General features: G+C 41.0%; 1 protein-coding gene across 4 annotated transcripts in view; it reads right to left on the reverse strand.

Moving 5' to 3' along the window:
* Nucleotides 1-14,971, reverse strand: part of LOC140726403 (alpha-1,3-mannosyl-glycoprotein 4-beta-N-acetylglucosaminyltransferase B-like) — a 203,860-nt gene that overhangs the window by 113,658 nt on the left and 75,231 nt on the right. For all 4 annotated transcript variants that reach the window (XM_073042738.1, XM_073042737.1, XM_073042739.1 and 1 more), the window contains exon 3: nucleotides 5,360-5,500. In XM_073042738.1, the coding sequence (XP_072898839.1) occupies nucleotides 5,360-5,500 (141 nt within the window). The remainder of the gene's footprint in view (nucleotides 1-5,359; nucleotides 5,501-14,971) is intronic.

Here is a 14,971-nt window from a genome sequence, read left to right on the forward strand (position 1 = left end):
CATCTCCTTCTACCTTAGGCCATGAACTTATCAATCACCCCTGCTGTGGACCACTTCTGGAGGTCCAAGATCTGTATGCTCCACGACCGCTGGACTAAGTGTGTAAATGTAGGAGGGGACTATGTTGAAAAATAAATGTGCTAGGTTTTCTAAAACTGACTCCTTCTACCTTAGGCCACAAACATATCAATCACCACTCGTACAGTGTTGGCCAACACCAACTGTATGAGGTTAAGATGAAGCTACTGGGCCTGGCCCCACCTCCCAGCTGCAGCCATCTCTAATATTGTAACACTTTATCTTAAATGGGAGAGGGGAGTGTCAAAGGACTTTCGTGCTATCTGATTGTGTGAAAAGCTGGAATTGTGTGCAAGCTGTGAGGTTGGTCTTTCAGTATTGGTAAATGACACAATTTAGCATGTGAATGTCTGTTGTGATAGGCAGAAACTAGCAAGGGGTGTGTGATACATTGAGCTATTAGTGTGGTTGGTGGTGCACTGTGTAAGATAAGGGAACTGCAGAGAGACTGGATAGGTTGGGTCTGTTTCCTCTGAACAATGGAAGCTGGGAGATGACATGATGGAGGTATACAGTATAAAATGAGAGGCACAGATAGGCCACATAGCTGGAATTTTGCATGGTAGACTTGGCTAAAACTAAAGGGTTATGGTGAGAGCGAGGAGTTTTAAAGGGGATCTGAGGGATAAGTATTTCACACAAAGAGTAGTTGGTATCTAAAACGAGCTGCCAGAGGAGGTGGTGGACATGCAGTAGGTAACAATATTCAACAGGGATCTGGACAAGTACTTAAAAGAGAAGGGCAAAGAAGGATATGGAGTTATCGCAGGTAAAGAAGGATATGGAGTTATCGCAGGTAATTGGGAATATCATAGAGAGGTCGATGTCGATGAACGCACTGAAGAACCTGCTTCCATGCTATACAATTCTATGACTTTTTATATCTAGGAGCATGAGCATGTATTCCTGGATTTAACCAGATCTGCTATCATCTTCCATTGCCTTGGCCTGTTGCAGGAGGAGAAAATCTCTCCTTTTATACACTTCTTGCACCACAGTCCCCAGCGCAGCCACAGAAAACCACAGGACTAGGAGTATCTCATATTGGTTCATTCTTGAGTGTCACCCAGCTTATTTCTGCTCCAGAAGATACTATAACTGTAATCTTTAGCCTCTTTTAAGAAGTAGAAGCTGGATTTAAGTAATGCTGTGCAGATTTAACAGATTGATAGTAATTGATCAGCCATGATCTCAAAATGGCGGTGCAGGCTCGAAGGGCCGAATGGTCTACTTCTGCACCTATTGTCTATTGTCTATTGTCTATTTTAGCACCTTGAGGAGTTAGCCCTCGCAGAGGCAAAGGAAACAAGAGACATGAATTTGACATGCTACCGACATTGGATTAAATGGGCACAGGTTAGTGACTCATCATGCACCTGCTTCAGATTTCAGAGAATATCTGATTTGACTCCCAGAGTTTCTAGTTAATGAGTGATTGTCTTGATAGTTTTATGGTAGTTGTAGCTAATCTGTTGAAATGCAATTAAGTAGATACATTGTGCTCCAGGTGCTGTAAAGCTGGTGAATTAGTTGAATAATAGAAGGTTTGTATACTGCTTATTCTTGGTGACTCCCGCAACCACTTACATGAGAATGGCCAGATTGAAAAGGTTAGGGTGTCGGGGCCTTAGGTGAAGGAGGAGCCAGTCAGCCTGCTACTCTGAATCAGTTCCTCAGCTGTTGATGATAAATTGTAGAAATTTGCTAGTGTTTGGTGGCTTGCCAAGTTGCCTCAATCTGCTAATGAAATATAGCCGCTGGTGTGCCTTCTTTGCGATTTCATCAGTACGTTGGGCCCACAACAGACCCTCTGAGATGTTGCCACCCAAGAACCTGAAGCTGCTCACCCTTTCCACTGCTGACCCTTCAATGAGAACTGGTGTGTGTTCCCTCGACTTCCCGCTCCTGAAGACCATTATTAATTCTTTGGTCTTACCAATGATGAGTGTCAGGTTGTTTTTGTAACACCACTGAACAACAACTAGTAGTGGGAACCAGGAACACCCAAAAAGCAATGGACTGAAAAATAGATTGTTGTTACTCGAGGGCACCAAGGGAGAATGAGTGAATGCGTATTAATGGATTTGAGCAGGAGATCAATTATGACTTAATTGGATGGGAAGCAGCCTTGAGATCTGAGTAGCCTTCTGGTTCCAGTATGCTTGATGAAGTCAGCCTTTATGATCAGCTAGTGATTGTGACCCAGTGGGGTTAGACAGTAAATAGAGCTTAATAATTCTTCATATTTTGCAGTCATCGTAAATGGGAAGGCAGATAGATGAGCTGCTTATTCTATTGATTAAGCTAACATGAAGTACGATAAAGACAGTTTCATGACAACTCTTTCATTTATACTTAAACGAGGCAATTTTAAAATCAGTAACATATTTTCTTTTTTGTCCTTCTGTCATGGCCTTTGTTGTGATCTTTTTATCAAAGAACATACTAAGTTTCCTGGAAATTAAGATACAAAGCAAACAAATACAAGCCCAAGGTGTTTTAGTTCCTTAGATTCAATATGTTATGTCAATAAGCAAGACTGTCTTTGTTATTCTCCCACCCCTTTGAAGTACTGAGTCAATGCATTTAGTTTGTTTCCTGCCAGCTTCTCCATTTGTTAGCACAGAGCTGATGTATAAATAAAGCAGTGGTTAAGATACCATTTCAGATTGCCATGAAAATCATTGAAATTTCTTTGATCTAAAAGGTTAACTCTGCTTCGTGTTTTCTGACCTGCTGAAGTTAAGGAGGTTCGGCTTGTCACAGAACACTCTAACAAACTTCTACAGCAGTACTTTTACAAGTATCCTGATTGGTTGCATTATGGTTGGCATGGCAATTCGAATGCAAGGAATTATAAGAAGCTGCAGAGAGTAGTGGACTCAGCCCCAATCATCGGGCCCACATCCCTCTCCACCAGAAGTAGTATCTGCAGGAGGCATTGCCTCAAGAAGACAAAATCCATCATCCAGAATCTCCGCCATCCAGGCTATACCATCTTCTAACAGCTATCACTGAACTACAGAAACTGCAGGAACTACAGAAGTCTTAAGTCCCACACAACCAGGATCGAGAACAGCTACTTCTCTCCAACCTTTCAGCTTATGAACCAACTGGCACAACCCTAATCACTACAGCTTAGCAACACTATGACAATTTTGATCTCTTTCCATTAAGATGGGTTTTGTATTTATGTTCTAATTGTGTTTTTGTAAATACTGTGTATAACTTACATTTGTCTATATGAATGTGCTTATATGATGCTCTGTACCTGTGATAGCGCTACAATTTTTTCATTTCATATATGTATATATGTACTTGTGCAGGTACATCTTTTAGCGATGGTCATTGGTGATATCAGCGGTACTTTTTTGGTTCTAAAAGCTCTTGTATTATCGTGAGATCATGACAATTGCCACATGAATGCAAAGGCTTCTTCCAGAGTAAGTGCAAGGGAGAGATTATGTCCTTTCAGCAGGCTCAAAGGTACTGAGTGGAAGTACTTTCTAACACATCCCAGCTGTATGCCACTTTGTTTCCTTCCCCTCCTTCATCCATGCCATCATTCGCACATTTCTGCCACTGATTCCTCTCCCCCTCTGCCCCACCTCCTCACCTGTCTTACTTGCACCTCACCTGTCTTATTTGATTCCATGCATCATCTTCCTCTCCCATCACATTTCCTCATCTTCAGTCCTTTACTCCTCCATCATCTTATTTGTTGCTGAAAACTTATTCAGGGTACTTTACTAATGTTATAAGTCTAGGGAGATGGGTTTGTTGGCATCCGGAAGACAGAGCACATCTGGTTGTAGGTACAGTTGTGATTCTATACTGAATTCAGTATAGTGTGGTTACTGTTGTCACATGGATTTCCAGAGCCTCTTGCTTGAATTTGGATCTCTCGTTGTGGGGCTGTACAGGTTAGTAACAAAATAAATGCCACTGGCAATTGTCAGATGTGGTATTGAGGTGAAGGCATCAAATCATGTTCAATGCCACCAGAAATGCCTAGGAAAAGCAGGCTACAAGCCAAAGCAGTCACCCAATAGGAAGCCTCTTTATTGGGACAAAGATCCCCAACTCATTTTGTAGTAATTACTTTCTTGTGAACAGTATGCATCAAAAATGAAACTGACCTGACTGAACAATGGAATATGTTGTCAGGATGTTTGAATATTAACTATGAAGTATAACTCCATCTTGGTATGAGGTGTCATTTAAAATCTGAGTTTTTATCCCCTCGCATGGTGGCTAAGGTACATTATTAAAGGATTGAATTGTTACCATGATACATTTAGGGAGCAGGAGAACTCAACCTGCAATAAGTACAGACTTAAGCAAGTGAGATTTTTTTTTAAGTAATGGAAGAATCTAAAATGCTTAGTCAATGTAGGTAGGATTTTCAAGTGCAGGTGATTTACAAAGATTCAAGTTAAATAAGCCAAGAATTGGGCTAACTGTGGTGTTAAGGAACGTATATAAACACTGACAATTGTTAAAGTGAGTCAGTGTGCGTAGTACAAGGAAGTGTATCAGCCCTGTGGAATTTACTCCGTGGCCTTTGAAGTTCAAGGAGTAATTTCCAAAAGATTATTTCTAAATTGGCAAAAGGATTTTTCTAAGTCTTATCCATTATGATTAAGTGATGCATTCTTGCCTAGTTGTTCAGGTCCCAATCCTTTAAAATAAGCATAAACTTGACACTCCGATCCGGTACAGTGTAGCGTTATAATATCGGGGGTACCAAACAGCGGGTCCTCTCGGGTGGTAATCAAAGACCCTTTGGCAGTATTTTGCAGAGGGTTCTCAATAGTTCTGACCAATTTCTCATGCAGATTACTTATTCATTATTAAATGATACTTGTATAACCTATCGTGCACAAATTAACTCTAATTTCTGAAGTAACTAACGCTACTTAAGTATTTATTCTGTTGCAAATAACATTGGGATATCTGGAGTTTCTGGAGGATATTATGCAAATGTGAGTTTTTTTAAGCTTTTACATTTGTCCATGTCTCTAGTCATTCAAAATCTTCAAGGTTTGATTATACTAGCCAAGAAAGAGTGAGAAAATATTCCAACTGCAAAATTCAAGACAGTCAAAGATTTTGCAAAACTGAAAGAAGAGGGGTCAAAATTTAATCGCTGAATATTTTCAAAAGTGACTGGACAATATGAGAAAAAGTAACGGAAAGCTTTTAAATTTACTCATTTATGTTATGAAATCAGAAGCATATTACATTTGATCATTTTTATGAACACTTTTTAAGTTCTTACCTCCAGTTCTTCCCTGACCTATCAATAACTTCGGTTGAAGGCTGTCCTCATTAGACATCAGATGAGGAAGGTAATAGAAAATGTTTTGGAGCTGAACTGGAAGGATTCCTGCAGAGTTCAATTCTTTTACCGTCTTTGGATCTAGAAACAAGGAGATGAATGTTAAGGTGGTATGCTGCTTATAGCCATTCTTATTTTTGACTCTGATATCCCTGATGGGTTTTACTGATTGTGCCAATCTGGCATAATTATTGCGGAACATGGGTGCAAGTACTGCTTACATCTCCAGCACAACATCCAGGCTGTGACTTCAGTTAAATATACAGGGAGTGCTTACTTAATTTAGTCACTATATTTAATATAGAGTCTTTCACTGACGATTTGTTAGCTAGGTTAGCTAGATGGAGCACTTGAAATTATTTAAGAAAGCCACTTGATGTCTCACCCAACACTCTGCCTTAAAGTACCACTTGGAAGGGGTCATTCATCTCATTCCCCTGGTGTGAGAAATGAGCTTCCAGATTTACCAAGGAAACAACAGAGACTACAATCCAGAAGCAATTCCTTGACTGTGGGTTGATTTGGACATCCTGCAATTGTCAATGATGCAACATATAGCCAAGTCCCATAACTGGAACAAAAGCTGTGGTTTTATATTGAGAGTCACACAAATCATAAACATTTCAGCAAATAATCCTCCGGTTGTGCAAATCTGCAGGATCCTCCATGGAAATTGGCTGGAGGCACAGTGGAAGGTTTATGTTCAATGTATTAAATAACTGAAAGCCTATAGTGTTTAAATGCTTACAGGCTCTGTAGAATGATTTTAAGCTAAGTAATAATTTTCCACAAATCAGAATCAGAATCAGGTTTGTTATCACTGACATGTGACGTGAAATTTGTTAACTTAGCAGCAGCAGTTCAGTACAATAAATAATCTAGCAGAGAGAAAAAAATAAAATAAACAAGTAAATCAATTACGTATATTGAATAGACTATTAAAAATGTGCACAAACAGAAATACTGTATACTTAAAAAAGTGAGGTAGTGTCCAAAGCTTTGAGTCCATTTAGGAATCGGATGGCAGAGGGGAAGAAGCTGTTCCTGAATCGCTGAGTGTGTGCCTTCAGGCTTCTGTACCTCCGTCCTGATGGTAACAGTGAGAAAAGTGCACGTCCTGGGTGCTGAAGGTCTTTAGTAATGGACGCTGCCTTTTTGAGACACCGCTCCCTAAAGATGTCCAGGATACTTTGTAGGCTAGTACCCAAGACGGAGCTGACTAGATTTACAACCTTCTGCAGCTTCTTTTGGTCCTGTGCAGTAGCCCCTCCATACCAGACAGTGATGCAGCCTGTCAGAATGCTCTCAACAGTGCAACTATAGAGGTTTTTGAGTGTATTTGTTGACATGCTAAATTGCTTCCTAAAAAAGTATAGCCGTGGTCTTGCCTTCTTTATAACCACATCAATATGCTGGGACCAGGTTAGATCCTCAGAGATCTTGACACCCAGGAACTTGAAGCTGCTCACTCTCTCCACTTCTGATCCCTCTATGAGGATTGGTATGTGTTCTTTCATCTTACCCTTCCTGAAGTCCACAATCAGCTCTTTCATCTTACTGACATTTAGTGCCAGGTTGTTGCTGTGGCGCCACTCCACTAGTTGGCATATCTCTCTCCTGTATGCCCTCTTGTCACCACCTGAGATTCTACCAACAATGGTTGTATCAGCAGCAAATTTGTAGATGGTATTTCATCTATGCCTAGCCACACAGTCATGTGTATACAGAGAGTAGAGCAGTGGGCTAAGCACACACCGCTGAGGTGCACCAGCATTGATTGTGAGCAAAGAGGATATGTTATAACCAATCCGCACAGACTGTGGTCTTCTGGTTAGAAAGTCAAGGGTCCAATTTCAGGGGGAAGGTACAGAGGCCCAGGTTCTGCAACTTCTCAATCAGGATTGTGGGATGATGGTATTAAATGCTGAGCTACAGTTGATGAACAGCATCCTGACGTAGGTGCTTGTATTGTCCAGGTGGTCTAAAGCTGTGTGGAGAGCCATTGAGATTGCGTCTGCTGTTGACCTATTGTGACAATAGGCAAATTGCAATGGGTCCAGGTCCTTGCTGAGGCAGGAGTTTAGTCTAGTCATGACCAAACGCTCAAAGCATTTCATCACTGTCGATGTGAGTGCTACTGGGTGATCGTCACTAAGGCAGCTCACATTATTCTTCTTTCGCACTGGTATAATTGTTGCCTTTTTAAAGCAAGTGGGAACTTCTGCCCATAATAGTGAGAGGTTGAAAATGTCCTTGAATATTCCTGCTAGTGAAATCCAAGCACAAATCAGCGTAAACAGTTAGAGATGTACAACACGCCTTTGTTGAACAGTTCAATAAGAATTGCCAGAACAGACTGTTTGCCTGTCCAACTCCATTACTTGTAGCAGATTGGCTCTCATGCCTGTGACCTACACCTGTGGCCTAGTTTGTGTTGCAAGTTTGTCTGTAACTGACTGGAGCATCACTAGGGCAAGGCTGGTAGAATAGGCTGTCACAGCTTACATAACTGACTGAGCACAGACCTTCATGTTGCTCTGTCTGTGGTTGAAAAACCTATACGTAAAGGGAATATCTTACACATAACCAGAGTGCATGCAAAATCTTCAGTTTGTAGAAAGTCGTCAACATAGCAAAACATCTCAAAACACATGACCCAGATGTAACTGAACAAAGTTTTCAACCAAGCCACATAAAATATATATTTCTGTAACGTTCTCGCTCGGGTGTAACGAACCCGAATTAAACGTCGAGTTAAACCGTAGTCAATGAAAACAAGGTCGCAGTAAGATTAACCATTTACTGTTCACTCTTCACATTAACGTATGGTGAAAACTGTTGATAAAACAATACAAGATTGGTACAGTGTTTGTTTCCTTCTAAATATCACATTTACATCGTGAATACTTGCAAAGGTAAAACTACAATAACTACATTACATTAAAGTGCAGCATACAGTCAGAATCTACCTGCTCCATTGACTGCTTTAAATACACTTCAACACAAACTATCCCGACTCTTTAACTAACGAAAACATAAACCTTATCGACAGTCGTTACTTTTAACAGAATCAGCGTTAACATTTTAATTCAACATATTGATTATCTCATGACTTACAGCGTTGCTTTCACTGTGTCTTTGGTGGGTAGAGAAAAACCTTAACTCGCGCTGAACTGCCACATGTGAGCGCCCCCCACCCTTGTGTTTATCCCAAACCAGTATTTTCCCACGAGACGCGGCGAAACCGGATGTGACATCATCGCAGCCGCGATATATTACAGACAAATGAATTTACTTAAACAATCCTAACTTTAACTAAAAAATGCTAACAAATTACTAAGCGAAAATATTATAAACTAAATAACTGCCATAAAGGCAGCACAATTTCAAAGGTTTCAAAGGTACATTTAATGTCAGAGAAATGTATACAATATACATCCTGAAATGCTTTTTCACAATCAAAAGCTTGCTCAAACAATCAGGTCCTAAAGAATGCCTTAATGGAACAAGGGGAGATAGGAAAATAATGTAGTTTAGCAAAACAATTGCAAAACCTTGAACCATGGCTGCCAATGGTGGAAACAGTAAATTCCGGCATGATCAAGAGATTGGGATTAGTGCTTGTACTTTAAAAGGTTGTAAGGGTGGAGAAGAGTAAAAAGACAGAGGAATAAAAACTTGAAGGTACTTGACAGCTAAGAAGATCATTTTAAAGTCACGCTGCAAGTAAACCAGAGGCCACTGATGTTGAGCAAAACTTGGTGTGAGTGAGAAAATGGCAGCAGGTTTGGATGAACTCAAGATTCTAAAGTGTAAAGTTAGGGAGGCTGATCAAGACAGTCAGGAAGAGGAAACAAAAGCAGTGTAGTGTATTTCAGCAACAGATGAACTTAATAAATTATGCATAAATCGGGGCTTTAAAGTTGATTTAGTGATTTGAGTGATAAAAGAGGAGCCTCACTCAATGCCATGGCAGAGTATTTTTAGCATATAATAAGCACCTGTGATCTAAAACATGGTATAGTTAAATGTCTGTTTTACACCTTAAAATTAGGTTGCCATACAAGAAGATAAGTGTACAGGTCTAAAATGGCAGTACTATTAACTGCTAATACCTGCAATTGGAAGTTATTTCAGGTCTTTGCCAAGTGCTGCTAGTTTTGGAGGAAGACTGCACTGTGTACTGTATGTCGGACATCAGCTTTTATACTCTGACTGTGAAAGGAACTCATATAGTTGAGAGGGTTAGGAAATTTGGCTTTTCCTGACCTCAGCCTTTGTTAAACCAGCAAGTTTACTTTGAAGTTGAGTTTAGAAGAGAGCAGTATGAAGATGGCACTGAGTCTAACATACAGAGAATGTCTGAATGTGCAATGAACCAGAAGTGATCAGAGAGCTTAAGGTAAAAGAACCCTTAGGGGACACTGATGATTGAGTTACAAACAAGAGAAAATTTGCAGATGCTGGAAATCCGAGCAACATATACAAAACGCTGGAGAGACTCAGCAGGCCTGGAAGCACCGATGGAAAAAGTACAGTCAATGTTTTGGGCTGAAACTCCTCAGCAGAATAATATGATCAAACTCACCCTGAAATTTGAGTAGCAGAAGTAAAAGTCAAATGTATCAGTATTGCAGTGGAGTGAAGGGAATTACAGAAGCATGAGAGAGGAGCTGGCCAGAATAGATTAGAAATGAACACTCACTGGGATGATGGCAGAGCAGCAATGGCTGGAGTTTCTAGAAACAATTTGGAAGCACAGGATATATATATTCCAAAGAGGAAGAAGTAGACTATGGAAAGATGACACAACTGTGGCTAACAAGGGAGGGCATATAATAGAGCAAAATTTATTGGAAAGTTAGAGGATTGGGAAGCTTTTAAAAACCAACAGAAGGCAATTAAAAAGTCATTAAGAAGGTAAACATGGAATACAAAATTAAGCTAGCAAATAATTTTAATGAGGATACAAAAAGTTTCTTCTGATACATAAAGTGTAAAAGAGAAGTGAGAATGGATTTTGGGCCACTGGAAAACAATGCTGAAGAGGTAGCAATAGGGGACGTCAAAGTAGCGGACAAACTGAGTAAGTGTTTTGCATCAGTCTTCATTGTGGAAGACAGTAACAGTATAATGGATGTTCCAGGTGCCAGGGGGCATAAAGTGTGTGAAGTTACCATAACTAGAGAGAAGGTTCTTGGGAACCTGAATGATCTGAAGTTAGATAAGTCACCTGGACCAAATGGTCTACACCCCAGAGTTCTGAAAGAGGTGGCTGAAGAGATCATGGAGGCATCAGTAATGATCTTTTAAGAATCACTGGATTCTGGAATGGTTCTGGAAGACTGGAAAATTGCAAATGCATCTCCACACTTCAAGAAGGAGAGAGGAAGAAGAAAGGAAACTATAGGCCAGTTAGTCTGACTTCGATATTGTAATCGATTATTAAGGATGAGGTCTCGGGGTACTGGGAGGCACGTGATAAATGGGCTGTAGTCAGCATGGGAAGATCTTGCCTGACAAATCTATTGGAATTTCCTTAAAGAAATAACAAGCAGGATAGACAAAGGAGAATTGGCTGCTGTTGTGTACCTGGATTTTCAGAGGCCTTTGACAAGGTGTCACATGTGAGGCAAGCTACAAGCCAATGGTATTACAGGAAAGATTCTAGCATCAAGAAATTAGTGACTGATTGGCAGGAAGCAAAGAATGGGAATAAAGGAAGCCTTTCCTGTCTGACTGCCGGTGACTACTGATGTTTCACAGGGACCAATGCTTTTTACGTTAAATGTCAATGATTTGCATGATGGGATTGATGGCTTTGTTGCAAAGTTTGCAGACAATACGAAGATAGGTGGAGGGGCAGGTAGTTTTGAGGAAGTAGCAAGGCTACAGAAGGACTTAGATAAATTTTGGGAATCAGCAAAGACATGGCAGATGGAATAGTGTTGCAAAGTGTATGCTCATGAACTTTAGTAAAAGAAATGAAAGGGTTAACTATTTTCTAAGTGGAGAGAAAATGCAAAAAAAATGAGGTGCAAAGAGACTTGGGAGTCCTTGTGCAGGATTCCCTAAAGGTTAATTTGCAGGTTCATTCTGAGGTGAGGAAGGCAAATGCAACGTTAGCATTCATTTCAAGAGAACTGGTATATAAAAGCAAGGATGTAATGTTGAGACTTTATAAAGCACTGGTGAGGCCTCACTTGGAGTATTGTGAGCAGTTTGGGGCCCTTATATTAGAAAGGATCTGCTGAAACTGGAGATGATTCAAAGGAGGTTCATGAAAATTATTCCAGGATTGAATGGCTTGTCGTATGAAGAGCGTTTGATGCCTCTGGGCCTGTATTCACTAGAATTTAGAAGAATGTGTGGTAACTTCATTGAAAACTATCGAGTGGTGAAGGGCCTTGATAGGGTGGATGTGGAGAGGATGTCCCCTATGGTGGGAGAGTCTAGGACCAAAGGACACAGGCTCAAAATAGAGGGGTGTCCTTTTAGAATGGAGATGAGGAGGAATTTCTTTAGCCAGAGGGTGGTGAATCTGTGGAATTCTTTGCCACAGGCAGCTGTGGAGGCCAAGTCTTTTTGTATATTTAAGGCAGAGGTTGATAGATTCTTGATTGGTCAGGGTATAAAGTGATACAAGGAGAAGGCAGGAGATTGGGGCTGAGAGGAAAATTGGATTTTTTAAATATATGTTAAAGCTTCATCAGCAAGCTAGAATGAACAATATGTATGCACAAAGCCTACTTATAACAGCATATTCTAAGATGTAGTTCTGCCTTTCTCCTGTGGTTAAACGTTTTTAACTAAAAAGAAATTATTTTTAAACTAAGAAAACACCTGTTGCCCTCCTCCTTCAAAGATTGGGGTTTCCCTCCCTCCCCATTGATACTGCCCTCATCCGCGTCCTCTATTTCCCAAACGTCAATGCTCACCCCATCTTCCTGCTGCATTAACAGTGAGAGATTCCCTCTTTTCCTTACCCACCACCCCATCAGCCTCCGCATCCAACACATTATCCTCTGCAACTTCCACCATCTCCAAAGGGATCCTACCACTAAACATATCCTCGCTCCCCTCCCCACTTCTGCTTTCCACAGGGATCGCTCTCTCCGCGATTCACTCCCCACTAATCTCCCTCCTGGCACTTACCCCAGCAAGTGGCCTAAGTGCTACACCTGCCCATTCATGTGCAACACTTCACCTGCAAATCTGCTGAATTTGTCTATTGTGTCCAGTGCTCCTGACACAGCCTCCTCTACATTGGTGAGACCCATCGTAAATCTGGGGACCGCAATGTCGAGCACCTCTGCTCTATCCACCACAAGCAGGACTTCCCAGTGGACAAACATTTTAATTTTGATTCCCATTCCTGTTCTCTTATGCCAAGATGAGGCCACAATCAGAGTGAAGGAGCAACGCCTTAGATTCTGTCTGGGTAGCTCCAACCTGATCGCAGGACTATCAATTTCTCCCTCTTATAAAACAAATCCCCTTCCCTTTCCTCTATTCCCTACTCTGGCCTTTTAGCTCTTTTCGCCTGTCTATCACTTCCCCAGGGTCCCCTCCTCTTTCCCTTTCTCCTTTGATCCGCTTTCCTCTCCAATCAGATTCCTTCTTTTCCAGCCCTTGACCTTCCCATCTACCTGGCTAGCCTCCATCCCCTCCCCCAACCTTTCTATTCTGGTGTCTTCCCCTCTTCTCAGTCCTGAAGAAGGGTTGACTGTTTATTCATTTCCATAGATGCTGCCTGACCTGCTGATTTCCTCTGGCGTTTTGTGTTTGTTGCTTTGTATTTCCTGCATCTGCAGATTTCCTCATGTTTATGACTTGTTCTTCGGCTGCTCCATATTACCTGAGGGCTCAGGTGCAAGCTCTACTCACCACGACCACAACGGCCCTATATCCGTTACTGGCAAAGTAAAGAATCACAGCTACCAGCCTTGATGAATGAATTGATTCTGCAGCTTCAAGCAGGTGAAATGTTCAGTTTCCCAAGGAAGGCTGTGAAAAGCCATCCTCCTTGATGAATATTTAAAACTGGAAAGCTGCTATGAAGCATTGTCTGCTGTAACCAAAATAATCTCCTTGTGGGTTTTTCAGTAGATTAGTTCTTTTAAATTATAATTTGCTACAGTGAGTGGTTTATGTAATTCTCCAGTACATATAAGGCAGAATTTTATCTACTGTGACTACTCTGTGTAGAACTTTACCATCTGAACTCCAAAAATAGAGAGGGGTGTATCTCCCAGTGATACCCGGGACTTTTACTACAGCTAGAAGCCTTATGGGTAATATAGAATCTATCTTTTTTTAAAATCAGGTTACTTAATCAATTCTAATGTACTAAAGAAAACTCCAGGACCTGAGACATAAACTCATGTCTTTTTCCCCACCTTGACCATTCAGTTGGCTGGAATGAATCATCAGGGTGTTCGAGGGCATGATCTCAACATCATTACCCAAGCTCTGCTTGCCCTAGAAGGCCAGCTCCATCTCATGGGATTCCTCTCAGGAGAAGAGGGTTAACTCATTCAGCCCTCTGTGTTTGGAATAAGAAAGTCCAAGTGTGCAGTAAGTCTGACCAGTAAACTGTATCCAGTATGTTCCACCTACTCCACCATTCTAAGCATCCTTACTTTCCTTATCCAGCACAAGTGTGGACCTGTAGCACCTTTCAAACCTCTCCCACCAAGGAGGATAAGGGTTTCAAATGCATGGGACTGTCTGCATTTTCCCCTCCAATTTGCACATCACCTTGTCTTGGAAATGTATCACTATTTCTTCCTAATTGTTTTGTCTAATTCCTGGAGCTCCTAAACAATTGTTTTGCCTTTGTATCATCACTTTCAAGAACAGCATTATTCAAGAAAGTGGCACACCACCACCTTCTCAAGGACAATTGAGGATGGACAATAAAGATGGCAACATCAAAATCAGAATCACATTTAATATCTTAGGCCAATGTTGTGGAACTTGTTGTTTTGTGGCAGCAGTAAATTGCAATACATATTAATAAAGAAACATATAAATTACAATAGGAAATATATTTTAAAATTAAATTAAATAAATAGCGCATGGGTTCATTGCCGATTCAGGAATCTGATAGTGGATGGGAAGAAGCTGTTCCTGAAATGCTGAGTATGTATCTTTAGTCTCCTACAACTCCTCCTTGATGTTATCAATGAGAAGAGGGCATGTCCTGGGCTATGAGTGTCCTTAATGATGGATGGCACCTTTTGGAGGCATCGCCTTTTGAAGATATCCTCAATGCTGAGGAGGCTAGTGCCTATGATGAAGCTGGTTGAATTTGCAACTTTTTGGAGCTTTATCTGATCCTGTACAGTGACTCCTCCATACTGGATGGCTATGCAACCAGACAGATGCTCTTCACAGTACATCTGCAGAAATTTGGTGACATACCTAGTCTCCTCAAACTCCTAAAGAAATATAGCTGCTATCATGCCTTCGTTGTAAATGCATCAATGTGTTGGGCCCAGGATAGATATTCAGAGATGCTGACACTCTGGAAACTGCTCACCCTTTCCA

This window comes from Hemitrygon akajei, chromosome 4, assembly GCF_048418815.1.
Source record: "Hemitrygon akajei chromosome 4, sHemAka1.3, whole genome shotgun sequence".
In the NCBI taxonomy this organism is placed as follows: Eukaryota; Metazoa; Chordata; class Chondrichthyes; order Myliobatiformes; family Dasyatidae; genus Hemitrygon; species Hemitrygon akajei.